This window comes from Dermochelys coriacea, chromosome 1, assembly GCF_009764565.3.
Source record: "Dermochelys coriacea isolate rDerCor1 chromosome 1, rDerCor1.pri.v4, whole genome shotgun sequence".
Lineage (NCBI taxonomy): Eukaryota > Metazoa > Chordata > Testudines > Dermochelyidae > Dermochelys > Dermochelys coriacea.
The window spans coordinates 164,727,541-164,753,154 of record NC_050068.2 but is presented as its reverse complement, the minus strand read 5'-3'; the positions used below and the strand labels follow the sequence as shown (position 1 = coordinate 164,753,154).

At 41.8% G+C, this 25,614-nt stretch overlaps 1 protein-coding gene across 3 annotated transcripts in view; it reads left to right on the top strand.

Moving 5' to 3' along the window:
• Window positions 1–25,614, top strand: part of IFNGR2 (interferon gamma receptor 2) — a 40,719-nt gene extending 15,105 nt beyond the window's left edge. For 2 of the 3 annotated variants that reach the window (XM_038386848.2, XM_043508383.1), the window contains exons 2-8: window positions 2,847–2,973; window positions 3,800–3,862; window positions 5,492–5,667; window positions 9,980–10,116; window positions 13,778–13,928; window positions 16,562–16,719; window positions 24,164–25,614. In XM_038386848.2, coding sequence (XP_038242776.1) covers window positions 2,847–2,973; window positions 3,800–3,862; window positions 5,492–5,667; window positions 9,980–10,116; window positions 13,778–13,928; window positions 16,562–16,719; window positions 24,164–24,400 — 1,049 coding nt within the window. In that variant the 3' untranslated portion in view covers window positions 24,401–25,614. The remainder of the gene's footprint in view (window positions 1–2,846; window positions 2,974–3,799; window positions 3,863–5,491; window positions 5,668–9,979; window positions 10,117–13,777; window positions 13,929–16,561; window positions 16,720–24,163) is intronic. The other variant, XM_038386847.2, reaches the window with a different exon arrangement.

Here is a 25,614-nt window from a genome sequence, read left to right as displayed (position 1 = left end):
CCCCTGTGAAAAGTTCAGATGAAGTGACTTGCCCAGCATCACTCGGGAATTTGGTGGCAGAGGCAGGGACAGAATCCAGTTCTCTAGAGCACCATTCAACTGCCTTAACCATGAAACCGCCCTTTCTCTTCCTGCCAATCCCCTGCCTCATTTATCACACTTTCAACTTCTGCAGCAAATGAGGCATAGGTCCTACAGATGATAGCCACCTTCACTGCACAGCCCTGATTCATCCCTAGAGCATGTCTGTCTTGTGCACTGAATGAGGGTGATCTGCTTGGTGCATGGGCACTGACTGAGGCAGAGTCCTTTGGAAAAAATAGAATGTGATCATATAATTAAATACTGTATTGTAAATGCACAAGGGATTGACTAAAGGTTGCACAAGCAACCTTATGTCTGCCATTTCTTAACTTTTGAATGCTTGAGTTTGCAACCTTAATGTTTTTAACATTAGGGTGGTGGTGGTTTTTCTTTTGTGTCACATCCTTGGTTTTTTTGTTTTTTTTTTTTGTTTTTTGTTTTTTTTTAAAAAGCAAACTGGAAAAAAGACAAATTTTATCATATTGACATCCCCGTGGGTCATCTGTAAGGCTGTGATTTAGTCACGGATTCTGTGACTTCCAAAGACCTCCATGACTTCAGGGCTGTCTGGGAGCTGCAGGGTCCCCTGCTGCCAGCGGTGGCAGGGGCAACCCCCAATGTTCCCCACCCCCATGGGCAACACAGAGACCCCCACAGGTCTCCACCTCCATAGGGGGCAGGAGGGATCCCTAGAGCTCCCGAATTCGGATCCCCAGCAGAAGGGGACCCTGCAGCTCCCAGCCCACCCACATCTGCCCAGCCTTCTCATTTTATCATGGATATTTTTAGTAAAAGTCAGGGACAAGTCACGGCTTCGGTGAATTTTTTCATTATTGCCTGTGACCTGTCCGTGACTTTTACTAAAAATATTCATGACAAAATCTTAAGCCTTAGTCATCAGCAGTGCTAATACCTTGAAGATCCATCACATGTGTCTCTGTTACTTGAGCTAAGAGAGTAATTGATTGTTGTCACCTTCTATGTGGACTAGCACTAGAGGGGAATGAGTCACACACTTTGCCGGGGTTTCAGAGCTATTTCTTCACAGATGGGGACTGGTGAGACTCAGGAATCTTGGATTCCATTCCAGGTTATGGAAAGGAGTATTTTCTAATGGTCACAGACCCATGTGCCTGTTCCCCACAAGCTTGACCCCTTCCACTCTAGTCCTATCTTTTCTTCACCCCAGTTCCATTCTCTAAGCCTAGCCAGTCCCAGTCTCCTTGATCAGCCAGTCCTAGTTTCCTGCTCTGGGCTCCCTTGAGTTAATCTCTTTGTTTGAGCTGTCCCTCACCAATCTTCTTGCCCAGCCAGTCTCAGCAGCCCCTTAGCTCCCAGTCCCAGTTTCTCTCTTCTTCCCCTCTGTCCCCCAGGCTCCAATTCCAGTGTCTCCCTTCCCCCCAATCTCAAGTCTCTCCCTCACCAGACTACTTGTTCCAATCTCCTCTCCCCCACCCCCAGTCTGGCTGTTGTCCTCTGTGCATTTGAATCAGGCACCTTCCTCTTCTGTGTAGCCTAGGCACCAGCAGGAGGGCCACTGAGCACAATCTCCCTGATCTTAGTTCTGGTGCCTGGCCCAACCACAGTAGCTGTGGAGTGCAGCATGCTCAGTGTGGACAGTACCTATGGATATTTTGGGTTTGTTTAGTCTGGAAAAGAGAGGACTGAGAGGGGACGTAACACTTTTCAAGCACATAAAAGGTTGTTGCAAGGAGGAGGGTGAATAATTGTTGCTCTTAACCTCAGAGGATAGGACAAGAAGCAATGGGCTTAATTTGCAGCAAGGGAGGTTTAAGTTGGACGGTAGGAAAATCTTCCTAACTGTCAGAGTGGTTAAGCACTGGAATAAATTGCCTTGGAAGGTTGTGGAATCTCCATCATTGGAGGATTTTTAAAAGTAGGTTAGACAAACACTTGTCAGGAATGGTCTAGATAATATTTAGTTCTGCCATGAGTGCAAGGGACTGGACTAGATGACCTCTCAAGGTCCCTTCCAGTCCTATGATTCTGTGATTTTTAGCTCCAGAACTCTAATAAGTCTCCGCTGAGCATGTGGACACTGAGATAGTTCAAAGGGTTGTAATTTGGCTAAATTTTGGCATTTTTTCATGAGAATAGCAAAAGGACATCCCCTGTCAAATTTAAAGTTCCCCTGCTCCAAAGCATGGAGGTACTCGAGCTTTCAGTAAAATGGCTGCATGAATTTTTCCTAATCTTGTCTTTGAAAATGGCTGACCCATTTTGCCTGAAACTTTCCAACAAATTCAGCCTGAGCCAGACACCCAGCATGGAAAATTTCAGCCCAAACAATTAAAGTTTGGCAAAGTTACAAACAACTAGTTCAGGGTTCTGTAACTGGAAGTGTTGGGTAACCTGTATATCAGAGTGGTGCTGTCAGTTTCACTTATAATAAAAATAGTGATTTAATTTTTCCCCTATAGTTTCCTCTCCCAAAGCCTTCCTTCAGGATATTGGATTTAACTGCAAACTGTAGCTTGTATCTAGTATTAGGCAATAGTGCAGAAAACATTAATAATAATGGGTAATAGAAATGTACGGGCATTGGTGCATAGTACACTTGGAAACAGATGGTGGGGAGGGCTCTTGTTCTACAGCAGTTGGGGGAAAAGGGGCAAGTTTGTGGCAAAGCTATATAAATATGTGGCCATGAATTTTGGAGGTGAGGAAAGGCGATTTCAAATCTGTAGTTACTGTGTGTTGAAAATTTTATTTACTGTTTTTATGTTTTTCTCTTATTTTAGAATCGCCATTCCAGTTACCAGCACCACAGAATATGACAGTTTACTCATATAATTATCAGAATTTATTGAGATGGGCTCCTGTTAAAGTGGATAATGGCTCAGTGTTATATACGGTTCAGTACAGTACGTAAGTAAATAGTTGCATTCTACTAAATTGGTTTCATTCTAATAGAAAAGTATAAGCTTGTATGTAGAAAATGAGGTTTTTAATAAAAAAGGTTTTCAGGTACATTTCAGGTACAAAACAATAGGGAAAGCAAATTTCTTGAACTGAATTATTTCCACTAAACAAGGAAAAGAATGAAATCCTTCCTTTTTCCGAATTTTTTTTCACTCTTGTTCCAAACCAGCTTTGTTAATATTCTTCTTGAAGCCCATGGTTATTTATACTCAGGATGTTCTTATTTTAAACATCAATATAGATAATAAGACAGAAACTATCATATTGCCTCTATATAAATCCATGGTACGCCCACATCTTGAATACTGCGTGCAGATGTGGTCGCCCCATCTCAAAAAAGGTACAGAAAGGGGCAACAAAAATGACTGGGGTATGGAACAGCTTCCATATGAGGAGGGGTTAATAAGACTGACTTTTCAGCTTGGAAAAGAGACGACTAAGGGAGGATATGATAGAGATCTATAAAATCATGACTGGTGTGGAGAAAGTAAATAAGGAAATGTTACTTACCTTTACTTTCCCAAGAACTAGGGATCACCAAGTGAAATTAATAGGCAGCAGATTTAAAACAAACAAAAGGAAGTATTTCTTCATACAACGCAGTCAACCTGTGAAACTTTGTCAGAGGGTGTTGTGAAGGCCAAGACTACAACAGGGTTCAAAAAAGAACTAGATAAATTCATGGATGACAGGTCCATCAATGTCTATTAGCCAGGAATGTGTGACGGGATGGATCAGTCAATGATTACCTGTTCTGTTCATACCCATCTAGCCCAGTATCCTGTCTTCTGAAAGTGGCCAATGCCAGGTGCCCCAGAGGGAATGAACAGAACAGGTAATCATCAAGTGATCCATCCTTTCTCGCTCATTCACAGTTTCTAGCAAACAGAGGCAAGGGACCATCCCTGTTCATCCTAGCTAATAGCCATTGATGGAGCTATTCTCCTTGAACTTACTTAGTTCTTTTTTAAACCTTGTTATAGTCTTGGCCTTCACAACATCCTCTGGCAAGGAGTTCCACAGGTTGACTGTGCATTTTATATAAAAAAAACCCCAAACCTTCCTTTTCTTTGTTTTAAATCTTCTGCCTATTAATTTCATTTGGTAAGCCCTAGTTCTTGGGTTATGAGAAGGAGTAAATAACACTTCCTTATTTCATTTTTCCATATCAGTCATGATTTTATAGACCTCTATCATATCCCCCCTTAGTCATCTCTTTTCCAAGTTGAAAAGTCAGTCTTATTAATCCCTCCTCATATGGAAGCTGTTCCATACCCCTAATAATTTTTGTTGCCCTTTTCCAATGCCAGTATTTTTTTTTTTTGAGATGGGGCGATCACATCTGCACGGAATATTCAAGATGTGGGCGTACCATGGATTTATATAGAGGCAATATGATATTTTCTGTCGTCTTATCTATTCTTTTCTTAATGTTTCCCAACATTCTGTTTGCTTTTTTGACTGCTGCCGCACATTGAGTGGATGTTTTCAGAGAACTATCCATAATGACACCAAGGTCTCTTTCTTGAGTGGTAACAGCTAATTTAGACTCCATTTTATATGTATGCTTGGGATTACGTTTGCCAATGTGAATTACTTTGCATTTATCAACATAGAATTTCATCTGCCGTCTTATTGGCTAGTCACCCAGTTTTGAGAGATCCTTTTGTAGCTCTTTGCAGTCTGCTTGGGAGTTAACTACCTTGATTAGTTTAGTTTTGTATCGTCTGCAAATTTTGCCATCTCGCTGCTTACCCCTTTTTTCAGATCATGTATGAATATGTTGAATAGAACTGGGCCCTCTACAGATCCCTGGGGGACACCACTATTTACCTCTCTCCATTCTGAAAACTGACCATTTATCCCTACCCTTTATTTCCTATCTTTTAACCAGTTAGTGATCCCATGACAGCTTACTTTGCTTAAGAGCCTTTGGTGAGGGAACTTGTCAAAGGCTTTCTGAAAATCTAAGTACACTATATCCACTGGATCCCCCTTTATCCACATGCTTGTTGACCACCTCAGAGAATTCTAGTAGATTGGTGAGGCACGATTTCCCTTTACAAAAACCATGTTGATTCTTCCCCAGCAAATTATGTTAATCTATGTGCCTGACAATTTTGTTCTTTACTATAGTTTCAACCAGTTTGCCCAGTACTGAAGTCAGGCTTACCGGCCTATAATAGTTGAAGGTATTCAGCCTCTGGGCTTACAGAATGTCCCCTGCCTACCTCATAAAGTCTTTAATTGGCTACATTTTGAAAAGAGTTTCAGGTGCTTTGAGAGAAGGCGTTGCATGGTTATAGAGTAAAACTGCTTGAAAGTTGTACTTTATATTAAATGCCGATTCTTTAGAAACTGGCTAGGTGTAAAGAATATTTCAGAGAGCGTTTTCTATCAGTTGTACTAGATGCAGCAGCGAGGTGATTCCACTGACTTATTCTTTCTTCATTTTGTATTGCAGAATGGCCTGTGCTTGTTGGGAAGAAATTAACTGCACAAACATTACAAAGACTGAATGCAATTTCACACATCCAAATATCAAAAGCTTTTGGACAATTACTTTACGTGTTAGGGCTGAGCTAGGACAAGTGAAATCTGACTGGGTGGAAACAAATACATTTGTAGCAGACCAAAACAGTAAGTCTCTTATGATCTCAGCCTCTTACCTCCTTACAGAAAATATTTCTGGTAATTGTTATTATATTGTGTCTTAGTTTTTCTTCACTTTGTATAGTGTATGAGAGAACTCAAAAGAGAGGTAATGGGACCTGCTGTGTTAGGAATCTGTTTTTAAAATCTATTTCAGTTTATATTTGCTATGCCAGTGGTATGGATACAGAGACCTAGTAGAAACTGTAGTATCTGTCAACTTTTCTGTAATGATGTTAAAACAAGTTTCTCATCTACACTTAGCAACTGAATGCTTGTCAGCACCAGTTGATGGGGGAATCGGTTGATGACAACTAATTTTCCTAGATTTAACAGAGCCCAGGAGAGCAATCACTTAACTTTTTTATTTTCCTGTAGATTCTGGGCTTTTCTTTACACCTAATTTTGTGATAACTCCTAAACACGTTTTGGCACCAAACACATATAATTTCAAAAGTACCTACAGTATTTCCTACTTGTATAGTATAAAGGGGTCAGGGATATACAGTACACTCCCGTTTATCCAAAACCCTATAATCTGAACTTCCACGTTATCTGAATCCCTTCCTTGTCCCCCAGTGTGAGATACCTGACCTCTGTAGCCTCTTCATGCTGGGGGACAAGGCAGGGATTCAGATAATAGAACAGAGATCCCCAGCCAGGGCTGTCAGGAGGATGACAAGCCTCTGGCCATGGCTCTTGCCCTTTTAATTATCAAACTCAAGATTATCCAAATAAAATCAGTGTCCCCTGTGCTATTCAGATAACTGGGAGTATACCATACTGACAAAATCAAAGTTAATTTGGTGGCCGCGTGAACACATTTAACTTTACCATTTAGAAGTATCCACGAGTTCCTTTGTTATGGTTGGCTTCTGAGCTAGGAGGAGATTCAGTTGTGGGTTTCCTTTGTTCAAAAGTTAAGTCTGAAATAATGTTTAGAGCAGAAGAGAGTCATTCATTATTCCCTCTTATTTCCCAACATGGCGAATGGATCCTGTGGATCGGGGCATCTGGCTAGCTCAAAAGAAGTGCAAAGCGAAGGAGAGGCTCGGGGGCGGAGGAGGAACTGCATGATTCCACACCTATCCCTTCCCCACTTGTGTATCCAGTGCTCTGGGTACTTTCAAGTGGCCCCTTGAAAGCCAGCATCCTTCTCTGCCTTCTCATGTGGCACCTCATGTAGCCAATCCTAAAATCAATTCCTGTAAACTCAGCTGTTAGCCTTCTAGCTTGTGTGTATTTTTTCCTATGGCATTCAAATCAGCCATGTAGATCACACCCCAGATTATGTTTCACACTCCGAGCAGTGAGAAAGAGAATGTACAGGGAAGAGTTACTTGCCAAGTGAAATGTACAGAAGAGAGGACCTATTAAAGGAGAGACAGCTGTTGCAACTGTAGTAGGGCATGAGGCAAGAAGAAATTAAAAAGTTCATGATCCAACATATTAACAAGAGGGCCAACTTTCCACAAAATAATTTTGAGCAGAGCAGAACCATTTGAATGAAGCAGGGTGAAGTTTTATTATTTTTGCTTTTCTGTTACCATAGCGTGGATGACATTGCAACAAAATGAATGTAAACATGTCCTGCCATTATAAAAATAATAAGCAGAGGTTACAGGAAAGGATCAGTTTTCTCTTGTGTTACGCTAGGCTGTCTGACTTTTTTTTTTTCTGGTCTTTTTAACATTTGTTTTTTATATATTTGTAAAATAGCCGTGTATAGAGCTCAGAACCCCATTGTATTAGGCACTGTAATACAAATTAGTTAAGAGTCCAGGGCGACTCACCTTTTTTCATTATGCCGTGCTATAACAATAATTAGGGATAAACTAATTGTTCGGTAGTCTTGTATTTATACAGGAAGGTATGTTTTAGCAGTTCACTTCCAAACTTTGGTGACCAACAAAATGTTCAATGGGAAAATTAAAATATAACATACAAACATAAGTGTGACGGGTTCAGTCACAGGGACCCCATTGGGACTGTCACCTGATGTGCTGAGACTACCTCTGAGCCCGTTTTCCATGGCAGCTTGGGACTTCGGTACCTTGCCTGGTTGAGCCAGACACACTAGCTTGCTACAAACACAGACTAAGGTCTGAACCATGTCCCCCACAAGCTGCAGACTTAACTGAAAACAGCTTAAGAAGTGCTCCTGTCTCTAGCACCCAGACACCCAGTTCCCAATGGATCCAAACTCCAAATAAATCCGTTTTACTCTGTATAAAGCTTATACAGGGTAAAGTTATAAATTGTTCACCCTCTATAACGCTGATAGAGAAATATGCACAGCTGTTTGCTCCCCCAGGTATTACTTGCTCTGGCTTAATAAGTAAAAAGTGATTTTATTAAATACAAAAAGTAGGATTTAAGTGGTTCCAAGTAATAACAGACAGAACAAAGTACGTTACCAAGCAAAATAAAACAAAAACATGCAAGTCTAAGCCTAATACAGTAAGAAACTGATTACAGATGAAACCTCGCCCTCAGAGATGTTCCAGTCAGCTTATTTCACAGACTAGACTCCTTTCTAGTCTGGGCCCAATCCTTTCCCTGGTACAGTCCTTGTTCTAGCTCGATTGGTCGCTAGCGGATTTCTCATGACTGCAGTCCCTTGTTCCGTTCCACCCACTTATATATCTTTGGCACAATGTGGGAATCTTTTGTCTCTTTGGGTCCCCACCCCTCCTTCTAAATGGAAAAAACACCAGGTTTAGAGATGGATTCCAGTGGGCCAGGTGACATGGTCGCATCTCCTGAGACCCCAAGCCTTCATTCTTCCGGGCCTCACTCACAGGAAGGCTTGCAAGTAAACAGAGCCATCTACAGTCAGTTGTTCTAGTTGATGGGAGCCATCAAGATTATGAACCACCATTAATGGCCCACACTTTTTGCATAATTACAATAGGACCTCAGAGTTATATTTTATATTTCTAGTTTCACATACAAGAATGATACATTAATACAAATAGGATGACTACACTCAGTAAATTATAAACTTTGTAATGATACCTTATAAGAGACCTTTTTCATGAAGCATATTCCAGTTACATTATATTCACACTCATCAGAATATTTTCATAAAATCATATGGAGTGCAATGTCACAATAAGACCCACTTCTTTTCCTCTTCTTTAAGCCTTGGCTACACTGGGAGTTTGCCCCAATCCCAGCCACTGAAGACTATTCACAGATGTAGCTGGAGCAGTGCAAACTCCTAATGTAGGCAGGCATAGCTGCTATTCACACTGGTGGGGCCAAGCCTTGCTTGACATAAAGGTAACCTGCTCTAGTGCAAATAGCAGCTTTGCCTGTTTATATCAGAGGTGGTACCAATGCAGCCATACCTGTGGCTAGAACCAGGATAAATTCCTAGCTGTAGACAAGGCCTTGGTTCTCCTTTTACCATGTTGCATGCATCTAACCTCTCCTCCTTGCTTGCATCTGTCTTCTCATCCTTCTTCCTCTAGAATCTTTTTGCTTTTTTTTTCTCTTCTTAGCAACTGCAGCATATAACAGTAGCGCCATGTTGAAATACAGGAGCACTTCACAGATGCAGCTGGCTGTGAAGTGAAACTGAGTGGGGTTATAACATCCTCGTCAGTTTCCTTTTGCGGCCTTCTCCACGTGTATGTAGACTTTGGGCATGAGACACACTACTCTGGAGTTGATTGCCTGGTCAAGGGGTGTGTGAGAGAGACTACCGATCAGAAATAATAATAATTAATAAGCACATATATGGTGTGTTTTTATCTGTAGTTGTTAGTGCTTTGCAAATGCTGGTAAACTTCCTCAGTTTTATCCCCAGTGGATAGAGTGAAATGATTTTCCCAAAATCACACAATGAGTCAGTAGCATGGCCAGTAATAGAACCCACATCCTCTGACTCTAAGTCCAGTGTCTCATTTGCTGGGAGGCAATATGGGAAGCCCAGAATGCATAGCTGATCTGGCGTTTTGAAGGAAAAATTTAAATCAGATTAATGTCAACAAGGCTATGCAAAAGTCGAAGTGAACTGTAGATAGATCCTACTACAGCTTTGATAACTTTTCAAGATAAAGTAAACAAAATGATTCTTCGTATCATTTAAATTCACATAAAAAGCCAGTATTTAGTGCTATGAAGCTATTTGAAATAATTAAGGAGTAAATGTATTTGAACGATTTATATCTCTTCCAAATAACAGGTTGTTGTATTCAGTAGTTTCTTATTATGCATCAGATCAAAATTAGTAGGAAATTTGCTCATTTTTTAAAATTCCAATCGTTCATCTATTTTTTTTATTAATTTTCAGCTATTATAGGGCCTCCCGTTATAGTAAATGTGGATTCAACGCCTGATTCGCTTTTCCTTAGCTTTGTGCCCCCTGTGAAAGAAGATACTTTACAATATCTTGCACGCTACTGGGAGAAATCAACAAATAAACAACATGTAAGAATTCCTTTTATCTCTCTCCTTTTTTTGGCAAAATGGTAGAAAGAAATGGAGGGCGAAGTTGTAATATTGACCTTTTTTCCAACAGAAAAGAAGCTTGTTAATGGAAGGGAAGTTAATCTAATCTGGGCTCAGATGTATGGAGTGTTGTTAATTGAATGGATGTAAAGTTTTCCAAAACCCTCAAGTGACTTAGGAGTCCCATTTTCAAAAGTGATTTGGGCTCCTAAACACTATCATTCTGAAAATCAGACTCCTAAGTCACTTAGGCACTTTTGAAAATTTTACCTAGGACCTCTGAGATTTTTCTCTCTCTCTCTCAGGCCTTGTTTGCCCTGGGAATTTCACTTGGGTCCAGTTACTGGAGTTGTTGTGCTGGTTCAAATCAAAGTCTTAATGTAGACAGGTGCAAAACTGCTCCAAGACCTGATTTGTGCAGTATCAAGAAAGGTGAGCTGTGCCAGTTCAAATCGTGGCCTATCGATAGGGCCCTACCAAATTCACAGTCCATTTTCGTCAATTTCATGGTCATAGGATTTTAAAAATTGTAAATTTCATGATTTCAGTTATTTAAATCTGAAATGTCTTGGTGTTGTAATTATAAGGGTCCTGACCCAAAAAGGAGTTGGGGGGCAAGGGGGAATCGCAAGGTTATTTGGGGGGGCAGGTTATGGTACTGCTACACTTACTTCTGCTGGCAATGGCGTTGCCTTCAGAGCTGGGCAGCTAGAGAGCAGCGCCGCTGGCCTTGAGCCTAGCTCCGAGGGCAGCGCTGCCAGCTGCAGCAGCGCAGAAGTTAGGATGGCATGGTATGGTATTGCCACCTTTATTTCTGTCATGCTGCCTGCAGAGCAGGGCCCTCAGTCAGCAGCCACTGCCCTCCAGCCACCCAGCTCTGAAAGCAGCAGTGCAGAAGTAAGGATGGCAATACTGCAACCCCCCTGAGATAACCTTGTGACCCCCCTGCAACTCCTTTTTTGGTTAGGACCATCAATTTGAGAAACACTGGTCTCTTCTGTTAAATCTGTATAGTATAAGGTAAAAGCACAAAAAAGTCCAGATTTCACGGGGAGAGACCAGATTTCATGGTCTGTGATGTGTTTTTCATGGCCGTGAATTTGGTAGGGCTCTACCTATAGAGGTTTTTCAAATATATGGTGTACACCAAGTCACTAGTGTAGTTATACTTTTGTCAGGGCCACCAATGGCTATAAGGAGGGCAAATTCCCAGTCTAGACAGGCCGGCTTTGGTTGAATAAACTGCCCACGAATGAGGAATTTTTGGTTTTGTTTTAAAGACATAGACTGACCGATTTTTTTTTTTTCTTTCATAAATGAAAAAATCCACCCCGGCCAGAGCTGTCCCATCCATAGGGCAGACCAGGGCAACCACACTGGCACAGCTCACCTTTCTTGATACTGCACAAATCAGGTCTTGTAGCAGTTTTGCACCTGTTTACATTAAGGCTTTGATTTGAACCAGCACAGCTACTCCAGTAACTGGACACAAGTGGCTGAAATTCCCAGTGCAAACAAGGCCTGAGGTGCTTCGCGAGGTGTGGGGGGGGGTGTCAGGGCGGCCTGGGGGGCCTGGTGCCGGCAGCAGGGGTCGGGCTCATGCCCCGCACTCACTGGCCGAGGTTTTTTGTTTCCCACAGCCCCCTGGGCCTCTGGCTCAGTCTCTGCAGCAGCACCGAGTGACCCGGCCCCAGCCTGTTTTCCTTAGGCTCTCGGTGTCACCCAACCACTAGTGCCTGGGCAGGCTGCCCCTGCCCCTGCCCTTCCGTCTCAGACAGACCCTTCCCTTTTCCTGTGGTAACCTTCACTAGCACAGGGGGTCACCTAGGACAGGTGAATGCCAGCCAGTAGTCTCCATCGCCCAGCACTGGTGTCCCCCCAGTGCCCCACACCTCCCCCTTCCACTGCCCTTTCTCCCCTCTCCCAGCACTGTGTGGGGTCCTCCAATGCCACCTCTTATCACTCCCCTGCCTCAGGGTCGGTCCTTGCCTTTCAGCTCTCCAGCCTTGGGGTTCCCCTCCCTGCAGTACCAGGACCTGAGGTCCCACAACTCTGCTCTCTCCACCACCCACCAGGACTGGGGTCCTCCATCCACTTGCTTTTCCACCTCCTCCCCCAGAGAAAACAAATCTTAGAGCTCCTCCTGCGTACTGGAGGGTCCTGGGGTCCCCCAGCACCAGGGCACATATAGGCCCTTCAGGAACCACCCAGTTCCTGAGACATGGGCTCTCAGTGTTGCGAATACGTAATTACATCTAAAAAAAAAAAATCCACTGAGGGTAGCAAGACCATATGCACCTGGGAAGTGAGTTTGCTGCGAGGAAGTCCAGGAAGGTGGATTTTAGAATGTAAGCGGTGTGACACTGATCGTGATTGGTGAGATTTTTTTTTTAATTATATGAACTTCATTATATTTACATTATATTGTAGTTCTTTTCTATAACAACATTATAATTATATAGCTGGGCGCTATCAATATTTAACCTGAGGCCAGCAGCTGCCCTTGAAGTTCACTGTAGCCAGATTACATCGGTATAAAAAATGTTAAGGGGCACCCCATACAGGCTGATTTGCCCCAGTCCCTGCACCCCCCTAGGGACAGCCCGGCCTCTGGCTTTCCAACTACTTACCCTTTTCTTTTCAGTTAATGAGCTGAGCTTTTTTTTAAAAAAGACAGACCGTGTCAAGGTTAATGCACCTCCCTCCTTTCCCAGAAAAACTGAGTTTTCTGACACACTTTTAACATACTCCCCTTCCTCTAGCTGACATACAGATGAGACAGAACTCAGACCTCGTGTCATAACTCTTAGCTTTGACATTAAGAATTAATCAAGCTCTTAACTGAGCTACCCAGCACTGAAAAAGGCAAACTGCTAGCTTTGTTAGGACTGTGGACATAAGAATGCATTTAGTGTTGCCTTACAGTTCTCCCTGCTAGCTCCATTCTTGTGAGTAGGCAGAGAGATAAATTGGTGAACATCATGATCTGCACTGGACAGAACTTCGTTTAATTCAGTTCTTGCTGTCTGGGGCCAGTGTTTCTAGTGTCAAGAGTGGAAGGTTGATGCAAAACATGAACACCATATTTGCATCTGTCTTTAATCCCTAGATAATGGTTCTGGGCATCCTAGCCCAGAACCTGGTATTTTAAAGCAGCAGATTTGTTTTTGCCAATATTTTTGTTTTGTTGTTTTTCCAACTCCTACTCCTTCTTCCAAATCACCGTTTACTGCAGGTATTGGCACAAAAATACTGCAGACTTTCAGAGGTTCGAAGGGTGTTTTGTGTACAGTGAAATTTTACATTAACCTACATGCATTCACAAATAAATAATCATGTCCATGGTAGATGGGGAGCTTAAATAGTCAGATTTTGTTTCATTGAAGCAAAACGCCTCTATTAATAACATTTGCATTTAAAATGCACTGCAATAAGAAGTTCATACAGTTACACTACTTCTCTTGCATACTGTATAAATGTTAGTTATGAAAAATAATATTGTGAAGCTTTTGAATGGAAACTTTTGATTTCAAGTTGATTGTATTGAAGAAAACTCTTAATAGAAATATGGTTTTTATAATAATATTATTTGCAATAACGTATAAATTCACTTTTTTTTCTTTTTTTTTTTTTAAAACAGGAAACAGAATGGACCAAGAATACCCGAATCGGACTTCTGAATCTAAAGCAACTGACAGAGTATTGTTTTCAACTACGAGCAAAAGTCCAAGTATTACATGACAACATTGGACCACTAAGCAAAACTGATTGTCACAGAACTGCAGCTAGTGGTATAAATCTTACTTCATGAACACCCGTTTTATCTCTTGTGTAATGAAACTGGTATAAAACTTGAGTCTTAAATGGCTGGCTGTTTTAATTTACTTTATCACACAACCAGTACCGTCTTCGGTTCTAAAAGGGCACTGTTTTTTAGTAGTTCAAGAACATATTCTCATTCATTTTTCACATGAGTTTTTCAGCAGCTCAATAAATAAGAGAAAATAAAGCAGAGCATCTGCCTCCCTTTCCCCACCCCTCCTAGATAGGGGTTTTGTTTTTGTTTTTGTTTTTTTGATGGGGCTATTAATGTACTGATACAAATATATATTGGTATTATAAGGGGAATATACTTGCTGGTAATTCCTTTTCTCACCTTGGGTCAAATTTGTTTGAAGGAAAATGATGGTACTCTCCTAAACTCACCATGTCCTTCTCTGCCCTATCTCATTCACCTGATCTCGGGCTCTGCCATTGTATGGAGAACAGGGGCAGGAGAGAGAGAGAGGAGGGGTGAGACAAGGTTGGGGAGAGCAAGGACAATTCAGAAACCGGTAAAGTTTGGTCCCATGTATATTGTTGACCACAGTGTTAGAATCTGGTTTGTCTGTATCTGAGCTTAAGCCTGGTTTTAAACTCTGTTGTAAAGCCTGTGTAGATTTAGGCCTTCATGTTATGTCTCATACTCTAACCTGGAGGAATCACCTCTAGGCATGAGAAGACAGAATAGGCTCCATGCTCACATACTCCTTTTTCTCTCCTCTCCCTACACAAATGTGTCAAACAAGGTGCTGCTTTAGGGCGTGATCCTGCAAAATGCTGAGCACTCTGGCTCTTACCTAGTAAAGCTCTTAAAATACAGTAACTCCTCACTTAACATCATCCCTGTTTCTTGTTACATTGCTGACCAGTTAGAGAACATCTCATTTAAATTTGCCCAATGCTCCCTTATAATGTTGTTTGGCAGCTGCCTGCTTTGTCCACTGCTTGCAGAAAGAGCAGCCCGTTGGAGCTAGCTGGTGGGGGCACGGAACCAGGGTGGACCCAGTAGCCCCCCTAGCAGCTCCCCTAAGTTCCCTGTGCAGCAGCCATCCAACAGGGTATCAATTGCTGGCAGTTTAGCTGTCCCTCCCCCCACTGCCATGTGCTGCTCCTGCCCTCTGCCTTGGAGCTACTCCCGGGAGCCTTCTGCTTGCTGTGTAGAGGAGGGGGTGGGGGGGAAGAGGGGTGCTAATGTCAGGGTGTCCCCCTCCCCCCCTGCTCCTGTACCCCATCTCCATAGAGCAGGGGGACACACGACAGGGCTCAGGACAGAAGGAGCGTGCTGGCAGAAGCTTCTGATCTACTTAAAAAGGCAGTTTACTTGGAGTGGGGTCAGCACACTTAGAGGGGCAAAGCACCTCTCTCTCTCTCTCTCTCACTCACACTCACACACACACGGTGTCTCTCTCTCACGCATGCACGCACGGTGTGTGTCTCTGTCTCTCTCTCTCCGCCATGCTGTCTTCCCTCCCCCCATTTGTGCTGCCTTGTAGAGTGTGAGGTTACATTAACAACAGGGCTGAGCTGAGTGCTAGTTCATCATTTAGCAGAAAGGCATTCCCCGGGAAATATCCTACCCTCTGACTCCTCCACCTCAACCAAGCTTCACAATCCTCATTGCTGTGTACAGTATTCGATTGTTTAAAACTTGCACTCTGTGTGTGTGTGTGGTCTTTTGTCTGGTGAAAAAAAAATTTCTCTGGAACCTATCCCCCGCATTTACATTAATTCTTATGGGGAAATTGGATTTGGTTAACTTTGTTTTGCTTAAAGTAGCATTTTTCAGGAACATAACTACAACCTTAAGCGAAGAGTTACAGTATGTTCTTAACTTTAAGCATGTGCACACACCACTGGGATATTCCTATGTTAGTTAAGTACATGCTTCAGTGCGTTAGCAGGGCAGAGTGGATGTGTTTAAATAAGAGTTAAGCCTCTGGGTCTGCCATTCTGCTAATTCACACTGAATCATTGTTTAATAGAGCAATGCAAATTATCCAGGGCAAATACACTAATATTAATATTTCTTCTGCTTAATGGGATTTGGATCTCGGCCTGTGAATTTCTACATTGTTTATCTTAAGATAGCAGTGTTCATTTTAAACAAAATTTTGAGAAGTATGAGACATAGCATGATGTACTTACTATTGATGATTCTCCTCCTTTTCCCAGCAATTTTTGATAAAGTTTGTGTTTCCCATAGCTCTCTTACTCCCATGTTAAAGCTGGAGAGTATCATTTTATTTTGTTTTTTGATAGTGTCTGTCACTGTCATGTCTAAGGTTTGATTCTAGAAAAAGTTACATGTGCCTTAAATACACTTTTAGCACCTCTGGCAGAAGCTACGCATGACATATAAGTTATGCAGTAATACCGCAATGCACAATAGGTGAAGCTTCTGTGTTGTTGTGTTAAACAAGGGAAGACTATAAAAGCCTCCTGCTTATTATGATGCAATTTAAATTATTATCCAAAACAATTGATTAGTTTTCACATGAAAAAGTTATCAAGACTTGTTGATAAACTTGACACCAATGGAGTAAAAAGAAAAAGCTTTTGATATATACATTACATAGTGATACTTTTTCTTTTCTCTTTTCAGATGCAACCAGAGCTGGATTTGTTGTAATAATATTTGTTGCAGCCACAATTACTGTGGTGTTCTTAGCAATTGTCTGTTTCCTTTTTATTCAGAAATTTCATCAAGTCGTTAAATATTGGTTTCAACCTCCTTTTAAAATTCCTCCACATATTGAAGAGGTATGTGTTTTTTGTCTTTTTGTTTCGCAAAAGAAGTAGTGGTGTGACTGGAATGAACTGGTTAGGTTAGTTGAGGTCACATAGAAGCTACAAAATATTAAACTCTTGCCTTTCTGAGTTTATATCCAAACTCCATAAATGCAGTATAGCTTCTTGTTTTTCATATTTAGTATGGCTGTAATATTACTCCAGTTTATGCTATTTTACTTAGCTGGAATCCTTTGCTCACTCTGTACTCAAGTACAGATATTGTGGTGTTCCTTTGTGTGAAACTGTCGTAATATGAAAAAAGGAGACTCAATTTTTATTTTAAAATAAAAATAATATTGATTAATCAGCAGACCAATTCTTCACTACAGAACTGAGACCAAATTGCAGGTGATACAGTATTCGTAGTTTGTTGGGGGTTAAGTAGACTTTATAGCTCAGGTACTGAATTACAGGGGAGCATGTGCCATTTTAAGAGTGATCACCAAATATCAGAATCTCTGAGGGCCTTGGGAGATGAAAGGTATATGTGGGGGTGGGGGCAGGGGGATTGTTTTGGGTGGGGGTTTGTTTTGTATGGTTTATTACAATTCACAGATGAATGACGAAAGATGCACATGACTTTTTTTCTGGCAGCTCATGCATCTCTGTACTGAAGAACATTTCAGCTCTGTTCAACTTCCTCTTTTTACGTTTTAAACAGGAAATGTTTTTCCATTGATCATGCATTAAAATTTATGGCTTGAGACATCTTCCACATCATGTGTTAAACATTTCTACTATCAAAAACAATCCTTTGAGCTAGGGTGCTTTTGTGATTAAGGAACTGGATCAGGACTTCAGGATCTGGGTTCAGTTTCCAAGTCTGCTGTAGATTTCCTGCATGACCTTTGGCAAGTCACTTAATCTGTCTCTGCCTCAGTTCCTTTCTGTAAAATGAAGATGATGATTTCCCACCTCAAAAGGGTTTTGTGAGGATAAGTTTAATAATGTTATGCAATTAGATATTATTATTATGTTGGGGGGGCACATAAGTACCTAAATATGTTCACTTTTTAAAAATACAAATTATGTTATGGAAAGGACGGTAAGAGTTATTCTGTTTTCTAATGCTTACTGTCCATCAGAATTTATAACCCTCAGTGTGGAGGTCATTAGGATTCCAACTGGATAGTAAGCAGCAGAAATCAGGCGAATGCTTCAGCAACAGTGAACCTGTTTTCAGGCAAATAACACTAATAATGATACATAAATATTACAAGCAGAATTGTTTCTAAATATTTTCCAAGAGGAGTTATCTGGTCTAGTGCTTTTCGTCCTCTTATATCTATGGATATGTGAAAATATTGTCATTAGAACAAGTTACCATAGTTAATATATGGTAGTGGCTTCTGTTTCATATGTATTTTTTTTAGCTTTTCAGAAAGTCACACAGTTCCTCCTTTTGAGCAATTTCCAGGCTTTCATCATCTGAGTTACAGGAAGCAGATTTGATATTTTCCCACTCCTTTGGTGTAGCAAAAAAAATCACAAACTTATTATTTCTTGAATTCATTAAAATGTACTTATTTGCTCTTCCTGTTTTTAAAATCTACTTGTAAAAAATTATTTGAATCAGATTAATGCCAGAGGTAAGAAAGTCATGATAAAATAACTTTAAATTGTTCCTTGTCCCTACCCTGTCACCTATATCTATAATTAAAACTATATTAATATAGAAGCCAACTAAAATGTTATGCCATGTTGTAGCTTGTAACATTAGGAAAGTTTTTGGCTTCTAGGCTTTCTTACTAGCCTGGAATAACTCCTCAACAATACAAATTTTGTGCTCAGCTGTCTGAGGTGCTGTCACGTCCTCTGTTCCCACTGAAATGTATTCAAAGACACAAGATCAGATTTCTAAGGAAAAAAGACCTTTCTCAGATCTAAGAATTTTTCCTTGTTTCCCTGGATTAAAAATCCACACTTTTTAGTACAAGGCTGTTTATAATTTGAAATGCAAAATATAAATTAGAGGAATAGTATTTTGTTGTTGTTTGCAGGTAACAGTATGGGAAGGTGGAGATCTAATCCAACTTGCACTGTGCTGAAAACTTACTTTGTGTTCTCATTTGCCCTGTTAGGATTTCAGACCTCTTAAGAGCCTCTCAGTTGTTTAGGCCCATCTGTGTTGTGATGATGTGCTTGTTTTAGGCCTTTTGTTTGGTGGAGTGATAGTGAGGTTTGTTTTGTCCTGGGACAATCTACTTAAAGCTGACATTCATCATTAAGTTGAGTATGCTATTATTCTAGTTGCATACATGCATTCATAGTGTCTGGTTGCATTTTTATAAATCCAAAACTCCTCGAGTTGTTCATATAAAGTGATACCGAATGGGTGTCAAAAGGTGTGTAAGAACAAAAAAATCATATCAGCCTGGTCCTTGTCCAATATTAATCGATGTAAAGCAGAGATGTAGCCATGGATGGGCCTGAGTGGACCGCGGCGAGCCCACTTAGCATCCAGGCCCATCCAAATTGGGGCCGGAGCCCTCCAAATCCACAGGCTGGGACTCCTGACCCCAGCTCGGTGTCCGACCACGTCCCTCTCCTGCTGGCTTTTAAAACACTGCTGCCCTGGTCTACGGCCCTAGTGCTAGTCCCTCGGAGGTGGGAGGGTGGGGAAGGGAGGTTGCCTCGTGGGGGCAGGTCGGGCAGGGCTGGTGCTGGGGCCGGAGAATGGGGCAACAGCGCGTGTCACCAGCAGGTTGGGGATGCAGCCAGTCTGACAGACACCGACCTGGGGTTGGGAGGGATGGATGGAGCTCGAGCCCTGGTCCTGCCCCATGGGCGTGCCCCGCAGCCTTGTGTGCCCCAAGTGCCTGCTGAGCGGTAAGGGGTGATGGGGGGAGGTGGGTCCCCCATCACTCCTGCCCCCCTCTGCAGGGCCCCCATCCCTCCTGTCATCCCCCCGTGCCCTGCCCAGTCATTGCCCGCCTACCTGCCCGAAAGCCAGGACCCACCCAGGTTTCCTGTCCTAACAGCATTGATGTAAAGTACATGAAACTTTTGTTTGCTCCACATGGACTCTTGAGAGGTGAACTTCTGGTGGCAGGCACGCAGCCTGATGGCAATTCTGTAGTGCTTTATACTGTGTATAAAATATATTAGCTGTATAAAATATACAGCCCAGTTCCAGTATTTGACCACCCACTCTTAACATTTGAGATGTCAGCCAATTTGAACACCTACCTGTGAAATTAAATAACTCTAGCTAATAGAATGCTGTGATTAATCAACATATAATGTACTCTATTGACTTGCATTATATTGATGAATATTGATGAAGAATGTATCATTGGATATTTTGACTAATTCAGCAACTAAAAGTTTCCAACTTAGAGCTCTAACACTTAAATTTTGTTACATTCAAGTGTGTTGGTGATGTCAAAGCTCTGTTTGTAGATGACAGGCATCTACAAATGGTTAATTTTTGGTGTGTTTTGCTTTTAAAAGATAGTTGGAGTAGGTCATGTTTGAAAGTTGTGTTTCATGACAAGTGTCTCTAAGATGGGAAATGAAACAGGCTTTTAAAACATTTAATGCTGTGTATTGATGAAACTGGTTGTCATAATGGAAACCTTTTAAACAATTGGAACACTGTTTTTTGCTGAGAATGACTTAACAGTCAAGTCTGAGCTAATCAAGTTAGGGAAAAAACACAGTTTGCTGTACTGTTGGTTTAAATACTTTGACCTTTGATTTAGTGGTGTTTTTTTAAAAAAAAACAAAACTCTTTGCATTTATTTCAACATTGCACTAGTACTGCGTTTCTATAAAATAAGTCACAGATATGCATCTATGCTCACAAGTACAGAGTCTGATTACTGTGTACGTGCGATTATTATGTTTCCTAGCAGCCTCAAGTTCTGTGTGACGGACACATTTTTGAAAGGACTATTTATAATAGCTTTGGTTTTTGTAATGTGACTTCTAAGTAGAGCCAGCTTTTAAGATCACCCTCTCCAAATTATGACACTAAAAATTGCTCCATATATGTACTGTGTAAACAGTACAGTTGTGAAATGTGTGTTAACTATGTAGGTAGAGTGAAAGTAAGTTGGTATGCTTCTATATTAAAGTGATATTTTAACATGGAGAAATTCCTATTCTGTGTAGATAAAGTAGTAAGAAACTACAGAATGCTCCTGATGCATACATGGCAAAAGTTATGAAGTAGTTAGAGGCTGGAAAATCCCTATAGAATTTACTTTCATTTTGCCTTGCCAAGTTTTCTCAGCTGATATCAACAGATTATAAGAAATAGAATGGAAATTCCCCAGTTCAGTATGAAATGAAAGATGCTGCAGGTTTTTTCTGCTGTCTTTCAGTAAGCAACAGAATCCCAGTAAATTTAACAGAAAAGTACATTGGGACATTTGTGGTCATTTAAAAATGATTAATCATATATCTGATTAACTTCTCAGAGTTATTCCTGTCATCAAAAGTCGGAATGATTCTAATATGAAAATACTGTAAGGCCAAATCCTGCAGTCTCAATTCAGGCAACACTCTTAGTGACTTCAGTGGAAAGTCAGTGACTGAGGACTGCAGGATTTGCTCTTTAGTTTGTGTGGATTTGTTTGCATAAAAAAAAACTACATTACAAGAAACATTTATTAATATTTCAAAGTCAAGCACTCAGAATTTGGGAACTACCCAAAATAAGGTTGCTGGTGCAACTTTAATTCAACTCCCATGTACATATGCATTCTGATGATACAGTCTTTAATTACATGATCAAACATGACTTTTTCCACAGAATCTGTCTCATTCAGTGAGGTGGGTTATTAAATATTTCTTTTCATCCCCCCTCATTCTGTGTGTGGCCCCAGGCTTCATTTACTGCACACCCTCAAACTCTCCTTTCCCCATAACCTTTTTAGTGCTTCACTTCAATGAATTTATCTTCACCGCACTCTTGAGATGAGTGGGTAATATCCCCACTTTACGGCTGGAGGGCTGAGGCACAGAGAGAGTAAGGCCAAAATTACCAAGTGTCCACTAATTTTGAGTACCTAACTGAAGACTTCCGAGGGCCTGATTTTTCAGAGAACTTGGCATTTTTATAGCATGTTGTGTTGAGAATACAGCTCCTATTGACTTCAATTGCTGGTGTGAATGCTTTGCACTTCAGCATATCTGGTGCCAAGTGGCTCATTTCAGGCATCCAGAAATGGAACACACAGACTTGGTGTCCATTACCAGCTTGTGTTGGTATAACCATTACACCTGGGGGAGTTCTGCGCCACTGCCCAGCATAGAATTCATGTCCCCCGCAGATTTCTTTGCTTCCCTGCAGAAAAATGACTTTCTGACGGGGGAAGCAAAGGATCGCTCTTGTGGCTTTCAAGTGACCCTCCCCAGTAGTATGTTTTGGGTGCCCAGGACAGCTGACAGAAAGGTAAAACACTGTGGGACAGAGGGCGGGACTGGGGAAGACCCGGATGGTGGCTCCCACCCTGCTCTGGACTCAGCTGCTAGTCCTGGCAGAGTTGGGGAGGACGGGACTTCCTCTTCCCCTGCATGGCCGGCATCCAGAGTCGGGTCACACCCACCTCCAGATTTTTTCCCAAGGCTCCAAGAAGCTCTGCAAACTCTTACCCCGCACTTCCTGTGCCCAATGCTCCTCAGCTGCAGGGGGAGGGATCACTGTATGGGGAGCTGCTCCCCCATCTGCCCAACCCCCATGCACCCAGACCCTCCCACCCAAAACCTCCCCCTCCCCCCCACCCAGAACCTCCCCCCAGCCGAGCCCCACTCCCCCTGCACCTGGACCACCCCGACGAGCCACCTGGATCCCCACCCCACTGAGCCCTACCCTGCTGCACCTGGATCCCCACCCCGACGAGCCCCACTCTCCCAGCATTGGGACCTACCACTGAGAGCCCCCCCGACCTCCCTTGCTGAGCTACAACCATCTTCACCTGGACCCCCGCTGGACCACCTGGACCCCCCTGTTCAGCTTCCCTAACCGGGACAAGAGATCATCCTTTCTCTTCATGAAACCCCTGCTTCATTCACCACACTCCCTCCAACTTCTACAAACAAGGCCCAGGTCCTATAGACAACAGTCTCATGCACTACACGACCCTGATTTATTTCGAGAAAAGAGCCATCCTGTGCACTGAATGGGGAAGGAACAGGGGTGGAAAACATAGCATGTGATCATGTAATTAAATATTGTATCATAACACATATGTACAGAAGGGCTGAATTAAGGTTACAGTCAACCTTCATCCTGGGATTTCCAAATTTCGGAGTGCTTGACTTCAAAGGCACCCTAACATGCTTTTAATGTAGTATTTTTAATGTAATTTTCCTAATCTTTAAAAAAATGAGGAAAAATAATCCCATCATGTGGAAGCAATTTACCCCCACCTGGGTCATCAGCAGGGTTCAGACCTTTAGATCCACAGCACAGAACTTTAGCACTTGAGCTGTTATCCTCCCTGTGGGCCAGTCATTAGAGGGGGATGAGCCACACATTTTGCCAATGGGTTTCACAGAGATCTTCTGATAGCAGGAGAATGTAGACATAGGGGAATCCTGGTTCGATTCCAGATTCTGTAAACTAGTGGTGAGGTCCTTCTTTCCCTGTAGCTTCAGCCCAGCTGCCATTGCCTGTCTCTAGCTCCCTTTCTCCCTTCTCCCCTTTCTCTTGATTCCTCATCCATCTGCATTCCAGTGTTTGCTTCGTCCTTCTCTGTGCTGCCTGGGTGCCAGCAGGAGGATCACAGAGACACAACATCCCTGCCATTCTGGTGTTCAGTGCCACAGCAACAGCTAGGAGAAGCAGTTGCTCAGAAAGTCCTGCTGAGCCCCTGCAGCCCTTGGGATGGAACATGCTCTGAGCAGATGGAATAGTCGGAGAATTTAGGTGCCAAACTCTAACAAGCCTCTACTGAGCTTCCACAAACTGCTTTTCAGAGGCTTATATTTTGGCCAAATATGGGTGAATTTTCATGGGGATTGCAAAAGGCACACCCCTGGCACCCAAGGTAACCCTTCCCTCCAGGCCAAATTTCAGGTCCCTGCTCCAGAGCACAAAAGGGCTAGAGCATCTCAACAGAACAGTTGCAAGTATGTTTTTAACATATGCAAAACATATTTTTCTGTAATCTCCTTCTTGGAAATGGCTGAATTTTTTTTTAAAACTCCCTCCCTCTACCCCTCCCCCATAATCAGCCTGAAGCTGACACAATTGAAGTATGGCAAAATTATAAACAGCAGAAAATAGGGTTTTATAATGAAGTAGTGTTGGGTAACCTTAATTTATGGGTGGCACTATCAGCTCCGCATATAATTACATGTTCCTAAACCATATAGCATGAGATTGGTCTGTTACAGCATTTGTTCTGCAGAGTGCATTATAACTCATTATTGGTGTTTTTGCTTTTTTTTTTTTTTTTTTTAGTATTTAAAGGATCCTGGAATGCCTGTTTTAGAAGAATTGCAGAATAATTGTGCTGAGGAAGATCCCTGGGACTCCTTGTCAGTTGTTTCCAATGCAGAGGGAAGTCAAGCACTAGTAAAGTACACTCTGAACACACACGTTCATTCAGACAGCAGATCCATTGAAAGTGGAAAGAACTTAATTATATTGCAGCAGAAGGACCTGTACCAGTGCCTTGATGCTATAGAAAGAGGATAGTGTCATTGTCGACAAACCAAGTTGTGGGAGTCTTGACTTCCTGAGAACATTGTGTAACCTTGAGTGGGGTTTTAATGGTTTCTATTGCAATTCACAATACGAAGTGCCATCTCCAAGAGAGACTTTTTTTAAAAACGGATTTGAATGTGAACTGGAAATGAACACTAAACGAGCAGGGAAAGGACAACAACATGATTGGAGTAAAATGGCTACATTTGAACATCTTTGCAGAAATGACTGCACTATTACTATGAACAGTGTTGATTATTAAGTTTATCTAGGTTCTAACGAATCTTAGTGGACCGTAGCACTTTATGGTAGGATATAGTACTAGAAAGAATTTTTCAGTGAGTTAGTAGATTACTGCACCATGAATGATTATTGATCTTTGCTCATCAGTACTTGTATATAAAGTCTGTCCCTTAACACACAGTAAGTTAGCACTCAGAAAATGGCACTTAAAATTTTATATATGTGAAAAATTGCTCTGAATGTGGTGCTCTATATCTGATGGAAATTGCATGTTTTCAGGAATCCATTTTGTGCCCCCCCCCCCTTTTGTGTGTTTAAAAAAAAAAAAAAGTTGTTCCAGTAAAAGATGAAAGATTTATATTAGCTGAGGAGAAACCAGCACATAATTCACTCCCAATTAAGGAACCGTCATGGAAGGAGTGCTTCCAGGGACAGACAGATTGGATCATTTTTCCCCGAGCCTTCTGAGGCTTGCACAACAATGGCATTAATTTCTTCTATGACTGCAGTGTGGAGATGCTCTCTCTGTAGGCATCACATCCTTTACAGTGAAATGAAATCCTAAAGCTTGTATCAGACACTAAAATATAATAAGTTTGGCTACCTGGAGAGCCCTTCCAAAAGTCATTCAACAGAACTTGTCAGGTTTTGATGCACATGAACCAAAGCTTTCTGTGTAGTCAGAGTACACATGGGCAAGATGTGTCAAACATAGGGTTTACCCACAATTAGTGGACCTAAGAACAAAGCCATGGTTCTCTCACCTGCTCAGGCAAGTTCTGACTGCTAGTGAAGACAAGACCCAGGATATGGAATGTGGCTGCTTGGAGAATGAAGCATCTGAAAATTCTTTACACCACTTTATCGTATACATGAAAATCTTGCTGTTAAAAATCCTACAATGTTTATTGGAATATTATTTGTATTGTAGTATTAATAGAAATAATTTAAATATGGAAAAA